At 60.5% G+C, this 8941-nt stretch overlaps 1 protein-coding gene across 1 annotated transcript; it reads left to right on the top strand.

The window, feature by feature from the left end:
- The first annotated feature begins 1564 nt into the window (after positions 1 to 1564).
- LOC119099663 (dnaJ homolog subfamily C member 14) lies at positions 1565 to 8526 on the top strand. Its single transcript, XM_037222729.1, has 6 exons — positions 1565 to 1685; positions 2607 to 2760; positions 3784 to 3911; positions 4531 to 4633; positions 4989 to 5188; positions 5731 to 8526. The coding sequence occupies exons 1-6, from the start codon at positions 1645 to 1647 to the stop codon at positions 5834 to 5836; spliced, it is 732 nt and encodes a 243-aa protein (XP_037078624.1). The 5' UTR covers positions 1565 to 1644; the 3' UTR covers positions 5837 to 8526.
- The last annotated feature ends 415 nt before the right edge of the window (positions 8527 to 8941 follow it).

The following is an 8941-nucleotide window of genomic DNA, read 5'->3' as shown; positions in this document are numbered from 1 at the left end:
GAGACGCCGGCGGTGCGCGGCCGGCGGCCGGCCGCCCAGCAGCTGGCCGACACCGCCGGCAGGAAGAACAGGGGCAAGAAGGCGGCCCGAGCGGGTGAGGCGACGGGAGACGCCAGCCCTCTGCCGCGGGAGAAGATCGGGAATGGGCTGTCTGCTAGCTTAGGGTCGATAGGACTAGGGATAGATCCATGTACGACATGTTACGAGAGCCTCATACCTCATTTATATCATCACTGGGGTAGGTTTCTGTGCCAGTTATACCTGAGTGTCACTGGTCAGATGTCATTGCGTGTCATCAAGGGGTCAGTAGATCAGTTGCTGAACAACACGGTGCTAATTGTTCATTCTGCGTTCAACCCGCTGTGTGAGCCGTTCGCCATCTAGCGTGACGGCTCCTAGCGAGTCAGATCCTATGTTTTGTTTGGAACACATGAGAGCTTCATGCATGGCTGCTTTGTTAGTATAACTCCGACCCCTCCCCCCCCCCCCCTCCCCCCCGTCCGTCCGTCTATCCAGAGCCTGTACTGGGCGGCGGTGACCTGACCCGCCCCGACCGGCAGCCTCGACGGAGGAGGCCGGGGGTGCGGCCGGCCGGCGCTCTGAAACGCTCAACAACAACCCGGACCGGGTGCAACCGCCTGTCCAGCGGCGCCCACTCAACTACAACAACAACCTGGGATCGTCCTCGACCCTGGGGCCGGCCCAGACGCACGTGCACACGCCGCCGCCGCCGCCGCCGGCAGCCGGTGACCCCAAGAAGATCGACGTCAATGTCGGCAAGCAGAAGAACTGCGGAAAGGCATCTAACGAGACCAAGAAAGTCGGTGAGTGCCCTAGGTTTGTGGGGCGAGGTGGTGACAGGGTTTTGGTGTCTAAATTTCGGGTGAGATTGGGTTGCAACAAATTCGTTTGATCGAAATTGCCGCTACGAGATCACTGACTCTTGACCGCGGGGCAACGTGATGTAGAGGTGTATGCCTACTTGTAGTGGTACGTGGAGAATGAACGATCTGTAGCCTTTTTGGTTTAGAAAGGTCACGTGACATACGAACCATGTTCCAGCTTCTTTGTCATTGTTCGGAACCGTAACCAGCGCGTTCAACCACTATTGGCTCTCCCGTCACGATGAGAACCGCCTCTGGGGCTGCAGACATGACGCTGAGCAAGCCGGACAACAAGACGCTCTCGCAGTCGCGCAGCTCCCAGCCTCTCAACCTGCTGACGCCGGGCGCCGCCAAGTCGGAGCGTGTCAGCAAGGAGCTGACGTTCCGGTCGCGGCCGGGCCGGGCGGCGCGCGGCCGCCGCGGCGCCAGCGACGCCGACGGCGAGCTGCTGCGCCGCCTGCGTGCGCAGCTGGCGCCGGGCGTGGCGCTGCTGTCGGCGCTGCTGGCCTGGCTGCTGCACCTGGTCCTGGACGTGGCGGTGATGTCGGCGCAGCTGCTGTGGCGCGCGGCGCGCTCCTGGGCCGAGGAGACGCGGCGGAGTGTGGGCGGCGCTGCGGCGGCCGTGCGCGGCGCCGTGACGGCCTGGCTGGCGGCGGCGCGCGCCTGGCTCGCCCGGCCGGTCGCCGCCGCCGCCTCGGCCGCCGCGCGCGCCGGCGGTCTGCCGGCCAACATCACGCTGCCGGCCACCGGAGACGAGGCGATGACGCGCCTCCTGGCCTGCAAGAACTCTGACCCATACAGGTGCGGTGGAGCGGGGACGGTGCCGCGCGACCCTGCGCGGCTTTTACAACTCGCTGAGCTGGCTGTCAACTGCTTTCTTAAACACGTGTTTCCGACATTTTTCAGATGTGCTAAGTATTGGCATGCTTGACATAACTCGCACGGAGTGTCTGTCTCTCTCAAACTGGCCCAGGGTGGCAATGATCGTGACAGTAGATGTGCGACAAGACGATGGAAATGATGTTATCGGGGGCTTGTTTTTCCGAGTTTAAGGCGAGTTGTCGGCTCCCCGGTCATCGAAAGACATGTCCGTGCTCTGGCCACAGCCCCCGGCGGCCGCCGCGTGCTCGCCTCTCCCGCCGCGCCGCGCCCGTCTGACCGGCTCCGTGCTCCGGCCGCCGCGTGCTCGCTCTTCCCGCCGCGCCGCGCCCGTCTGACCGGCTCTGTGCTCCCTCGCTTCGCCCACCGCGCCGCGCCCGTCTGACTGGCTCCGTGCTCCCTTGCCTCGCCTGCCGCGCCGCGCCCGTCTGACCGGCTCTGTGCTCCCTTGCCTCGCCCACCGCGCCGCGCCCGTCTGACCGGCTCCGTGCTCCCTCGCCTCGCCTCGCCCGCCGCTCCGCGCCCGTCTGACCGGCTGCGTGCTCCCTTGCCTTGCCTGCCGCGCCGCGCCCGTCTTACCGGCTCCGTGCTCCCTCGCCTCGCCCGCCGCGCCGCGCCCGTCTGACCGGCTCCGTGCTCCATTGACTCGCCTCTCCCGCCGCGCCGCGCCCGTCTGACCGGCTGCGTGCTCCCTCGCCTCGCCGCACCGCGCCGCGCCCGTCTGACCGGCTCCGTGCTCCCTCGCCTCGCCTACCGCGCCGCGCCCGTCTGACCGGCTCCGTGCCCCCTCGCCTCGCCGCGCCGCGCCGCGCCCGTCTGACCGGCTCCGTGCTCCGGCCGCAGTATCCTGGGTGTGACGCACGACTGCTCGGACGCCGACATCCGTAAGTACTACCGGCGGCAGGCGCTGCTCGTGCACCCGGACAAGAGCCGCAGTCCGGGCGCCGAGGAGGCCTTCAAGATCCTGCAGCGCGCCTTCCAGCTGGTTGGCGTACCCGTGAGTCGCCCCTCCCCGCCGCCCGCCGAGTGGGCGCCTGCTCGCCGCGTCTTGGTTGCCAGGGTGACTGCAGATGAGCGTGGTCAATGCCCGTGTGAGGGGGCAGAGGGAGGAACGGAGGCGTGGTGTCAGGGTGGTGCACCCTGGGCTCCGATTTCGCTATCACGGTCACCGTGCGCTGAGCTCGGTTGGAGCAGCAGCGATGAATAGAAATGTAATGGTGGAAAACAACGCGATCAACGATGCTGCCGAATGAGTGTACGAAATGAACAGTTGGCAGTGGATTTTAGTTCTGACAGAATTTCGAGTGATGTTGGTGTTGGTGAATGGCATGTGTAGCCCCTCTTTGTACTAAATTGATTCGGAATCATGCCTGAAAAGAATGCCCCTGTCGTTTGTGCTCTCCTTCAGGAAAGGGTGGCCTGGAACCAGTGCAACGCCCGGCTTGCGATGTGCTGCAGCGGCTCCCTCCTGTCCGTCACCTGACGCTCGGCGGCCTCCTTCCTGTCTGTCATCTGGCGTTCGGGGGCCTTCCTCCTGTCTGTCATCTGGCACTCCTGTCTGCCACCTGACACTCGGCGGCCGGTCTGCTGGCGTCTCCCTCCTGTCTGTCACCTGACGCTCGGCGGCCGGTCTGCTAGCGTCTCCCTCCTGTCTGTCACCTGGCGCTTGGCGGCCGCTCTGCTAGCGTCTCCCTCCTGTCGCCTGATGTTCGGTGGCCGGTCCGCCAGCGACTCCCTCCTGTCTGTCGCCTGACGCTTGGCGGCCGCTCTGCTAGCGTCTCCCTCCTGTCGCCTGATGTTCGGTGGCCGGTCCGCCAGCGACTCCCTCCTGTCTGTCGCCTGACGCTCCCTCCTGCGTGTCACCTGACGTTCGATGACCGGTCTGCCAGCGTCTCCCTCCTGTCTGTCATCTGGCGCTCCCTCCTGTCTCGCCTGACGCTCCCTCCTGCCTGTCACCTGACGTTCGATGACCGGTCTGCCAGCGACTCCCGTGACCGTCCCGCCTCTTGCCTGGCCCCAGGAGAAGCGCCAGGCGTTCGACTCGGAGGCGCGTGAGGAGCACGAGGTCAACGAGGCGTTCCGCCAGTACATGGACGAGATGATGACCCGACTACGCGAGAAGATGGAGGAGACGCAGAACACGCTCAGGTGGGTCTCCCGCGGTCGCTGGCGGCCGTGCAGTGCGGCGCCGCGCGCCAGCTCAGGTGGCGTCAAATCCTATTGGTTTCCGATCGGGGTGGGTGGTTATAGCAGTCTCTGAAGGCGTGTTGTAGATCAGGGGCAAGCTGTTATGATGTCAAGCAACAATCAGTTAATTCACATGCCATATCACAGCTGCTGCATGCTGAATTGCAAACATGGGGTGCTTTTGAGTTGGAATAAGTCTTGGTTGGGATATATGACCGATTTGGGATATATAACAAATGTTATGTATCACCTAAGTTGGAGATCATGAGAGGGCTGTGTTCGTCACAGGTGAATTTCATGACGTTGAAGTGCGCTGCGCTATAACTGCTCGCTGCCAGCTCTTTGTTTTCTTCCGTCAGTATTTTTCTTCAGCGTCACAGAGTTAATTCGGACTTCCGTATTGCTACCTATGTGCGTTTTTCCCAGTCACGCTGTTTTCCGCATGTTAAGTTATCCCATAGCCGATGATCCCACGGCTCACACTCGTGGCGGCACGATGCCGCGCGCGGTCCAACCGGTCAGAGATGTGGTGACGTGGACGGCGCGCTCACCGGTCGTGACGCGCGTCGCGCTCCGCCAGGTGTAACAACTGCAGCCAGCGTCACCGACGCACCAAAGTGCCGCGGCCGGCGTACGCGGCGCGAGACTGCGCCACCTGCAAGATCCGCCACGCGGCGCGCGAGGTCAGGGCTCGGCTGCACGGCCCCCGGCCGACGCTGCACTGGTGGTGCGGGCGTCTCGTGTGTGTCATTGGACGGCGTATGAACGTCGGGAGGAGAGCTGGTACAGGGTTTGGGCGCCAGAAGGGGGTTGGCACAGGGCATGGGTGTCGGGAGATGCCTGGCGCAAGGCTTGGGTGTCGGGATGGGGGCTAGCTCAGGGCTTGGGTGTCGGGAGGAGGGCTAGCTTAGGGCTTGGGTGTTGGGGGGGGGGGGGGGGGAAGGCTAGGGTTTGAGCGTCTGGAGGGGGCTGGCACAGGGCTGGATGTGACGCGTCGGCTGTAATGTCGTCAGCGCTGACGTGTGCACGCTTCCGCAGGGTGACATCTGGGCCGAGAGCAGTTGGCTGGGCATGTTCTGGCGCTACTACGCCTGCATGGACGGCGCGGTGTTCGACATCAGCGAGTGGGCCGGCTGCCAGGCGCAGAGCCTCAAGCACCTGCAGGCCAACCACCACACGGTTCAGTACCGCATCATCTCGGGTGCCAAACGGCACCGCCAGCCCGTCGACGAGCCCTCGTAAGTGGCGCCGGCCAAGACGCACCGCCTTGGGCAAAACTGCTGGCAACAAGGCAGCGGCAATCAGTGTGCGTTTGTGGTGTTGGTTCTGTGGGAGGATGCCAGCTGACCTTATAAGGGTTCTCTCGCCTGTCCTAGGACTGGGTGGCCGCTGAAGCTGCGTGCAGGCGTCTCCGTGTGTGTGTGTGTGTGTGTGTGTCTGTGTGTGTGTGTGTGTGTGTGTGTGTGTGTGTGTGTGTGTGTGTGTGTGTGTGTGTGTGTGTGTGTGTGTGCGTGCGTGCGTGCGTGCGTGCGTGCGTGCGTGCGTGCGTATGTGTGTGTGTGTGTGTGTGTGTGTGTGTGTGTGTGGCCGGCGTCGTGCTGTGTTCCTTGGCGGCCTCGCCCGTCCTTGCAACCCTCGCCCGCCCGCCGCGCGAACCGTGCGCGGTACGGTAAGACGCCGCGGTTCGGGACGTCTACCGCGATGGCTGTCGCTGTCCGAAGCACGCGGTGGTCGCGGACGTCGGCCGTCCCCGCTTGAGCGAGCGCATCTCCCGTTGCAGTGACCGCGACCTGGAAGACCTGCTCAACAACCTGTGCAGCGGCTCCATGGGCGGCGAGCAGCAGCAGGGTGGCCGGCGGCGCGCCTCCAAGCGCCGTGGCCACTAGGCGGCGCCGCCGGCGGTGTCGACGCGGACCAAACCAGAGCCAAGTGCCGTTTCGGGAAGGTCGGGTGACGTGGCCTCGCGCAGGGTCTCTCGCGCCGGCCGTGCTAGTGAGTGTGTCTTCCCGTGTTCTGTCGCTCGTGCCTGGAGCGGTAGTCGCGCGCGCCAGGCGGCGAAGGTCGGCTCCGGGAGTGTACCGCTGGCGGGTGCGATCGCCGGCTAGGAGTGCGGGACGGCGGAAGTGTGGCGTGAGCGCGCTGACGTCAGCGTCAACGAAGTCCTCCGGGGGCGAGACGTGTGGTGTTGGGACTCCTAGCGTCTGACGCCTGCTGCGAGACCAGCCGGCCGCACGCCAGACCCGCCCTGCGGCTGATGCCGGCGCCGGCGCGGCGGGCCCGGCAGGGCGGCACGCGCGGGACGGGTGAATGCACTGCCGGAGCCTGCTGATGACGTCATAGTACCACACCGGCGTGCAGGGACATGGTAGCGTCGCGCCGGCGTTGCACTGCCAGAGCTCGCTAATGACGTCACAGTACCACACCGGCGGACAGGGACACGGTGGCGTCGCGCCGGCGCTCAGGGCCACTGGACAGTGTGACGTCCGTGCACACCCTCGCACCCTACAGCAGCACACACCGTACGGAACACTTCTGTCGACACTACTGTACTGCCCCCGTGTCGGAGGATCCCACTTTAGGACATGGCTAAAAAAAGACTACTGAAAAGAGCTGTGTTGGCAGGACGCCTGCCAAACTCACTCGCGTGTTCGGGATACGGGGAAGCACTGCGCTCGCTTCGAGCGTTTGCGAACGTCGCGCACATGGGAGTGGAATGCTTCTGTACTGCAGGCGGTGCAGAGGGTGGCCCAGTCGCCGTGAGATGGTGACCGTGATAGGGGGCTGTTACTGGGGAGGTGGCGAGAGCTGACGTCTTTCACACACGCCCGCTTGCACGCGCTGGTCTGGGCTGGGGGTGACGGTATCGGGAGTCCAGTGTGATGCATTGGACATCGGGCGCGGCTTCGCTGACGTATTAGCTTGGGGCTCCAGACTCGTCTCAATCGGTCTTGTGTCGTGAGTTTTGTGAGTCTTCCTCGTTTGCCGATTATCGCGTTGTTTTGCGGCCTAGTTTGTTCTTGACATGTGTACGTGCGTTGTGGGTGGCGTCAGGTCTCTTCTCGTCTCAAATGCTTCCTCTCGGGCGTGTTTAGGCTCACATGTTCATTGACTATTAAGATGCCAACTTTTCGTTTGGTATCCGTATTGCTGAGACTGGGCACGCGCTGGTTTTACGTTGGGTGCGTTTGGCGACATCACAAATGCTGTAATATTTTTGATTTCCTTTGTGTCGCGCAGTTCCGAGGATGGTCCCAGCACGGATTAGTTAAGCTGTCTGCTATGCAGGAACTAGTATTCAGTGTTGGTGTAAGATGTTCGCACGGAAACGGTTTGGAATACGTCATTTCCTTTTCGACCGCCGCTTGCAGATCTATTTTGTTTTCGCTTGCCGCCACCTTACTGCAACGAGAGCACAGTTTTTCGGACACCACGTCCAGAGTCGCACGCTATGTGACTTTTTAGGGGATTCTTCGAACGCCGTCGAGTTTGGTAAAGTGCTCCAGTTTCTGCGCGCTATAGATTTCCCAGTGATCTTTTCATCATGATGCTAGGCTGATTACCAAGGCTTTATAGGGTGACCTGGTTGATGCACTTTTCTGATTGACGCCCCTGCATAAATTGATAGTTATGGGCGCTGCATGACCTATAGCAGTCGATGCGCCCTAAAACCCCAAATCATCATCATCATCATCTATTTTGTTTAACATCCCCACATGCTGCCCATACCGTTATTTTGGCTACTCATTGGACGTTTAGCCTTCTGCCATGTAGCTTGCGGTCGGGGACATGCTTTTGTCAGTATGAGAAGGCTTTCAGTTCTATACAATACAGATATGCAATGACAAACTGCATAGTTGTCTCAGAATGTAGTTGATTCGCTCCACATGTTTTGGGTGGGTCTGAGCCTCCGATCACAGCTTTATCAGAGCGTCGTTTATGCTCGAGCCAAACAGCCCGCCAACGTCATTCACCCGGAATATCATGCAAGCATAAGGAATGCAAGGAGGGAAAGTGCCGTTGATTTATTCAACATGCGAGTGGACACTGACATTGATCACCGCACGGCTGTTCGGCTGTTCAGCTACTTGAGTCAAGAAGGGTCGATAAGTGCAGTGGCTTGAGGATGCATTTTTCGTTCACTCAAACCCGCGAGTGAAAAGGTTGCCCAAATAATTGGGTGGCATAGCTTCTGATGGCCACAAACGGCCCCTCTCTTCGGCACAGCGCAACTGCCACACGACCGTGTCGCCCTAGCACGCGCTCGGGTGGGGGATCAAGTTGACCCCACCCCCTCCCCCCAAAGGGTTCTCCAAAGTGGTTTCCGAACGGCGCGGCTTAGCCGCGCCATATTTTGTCCGGCTGTAGAGAATTGAATAGCGGGTCGCTTGGTATACAAAAGTTTGATATAGGTCGAAGTCTGGCCGTGGTTTCAGCGAAGTCAATTTCTAGGAAATCGTTTAATCTGATGCAACAACGAAGAGGTGCACGAAACTATACACATCTGAGGTGCTTTCTTAAGCAGCACAAGTAATGAATGAATAAATTACGTTGACCAATGTTCAGATATGAAGGTCAGACCAGGGTCAAGACCAACCTGCTTTCATTGCTCTAAGCCTTGCTGTATGGGATAGTTTCTGGTGCTCATTTCGAATTTATTGATAACAGGAACCGCATTATACATCTTCCATGGGCTTCGTAGAGGTCAGAATAGGTCACTGACCTAAAATGATCCAGATCAACATTTTGTTTTTAGAAACTCTTCTCAGCGTAATCTTTGTCGCTTATTCAAATGCAAAACTCAGAGCAGTCTTGTACGATTTTTGTCACCATGGGCTCCAAAAGGTCGAACAAGGTCACCGATCTTAAATGAGCATGCGACCTTTTACTTAGAAACGGTTGTCCAGGTTCGGGGGCACTTTGGAGACCAACCTGGAATTTGGCCTTGTTTGACTTTATTTGATCCAAATGTCATGACCAAGGACCCTCAAACT

This window comes from Pollicipes pollicipes, unplaced genomic scaffold, assembly GCF_011947565.3.
Source record: "Pollicipes pollicipes isolate AB1234 unplaced genomic scaffold, Ppol_2.1 Scaffold_4861;HRSCAF=5738_pilon_pilon_pilon, whole genome shotgun sequence".
Lineage (NCBI taxonomy): Eukaryota > Metazoa > Arthropoda > Thecostraca > Pollicipedomorpha > Pollicipedidae > Pollicipes > Pollicipes pollicipes.
Note: the sequence above shows the minus strand (reverse complement) of the source record. Positions and strands in the feature narration are given on the sequence as shown.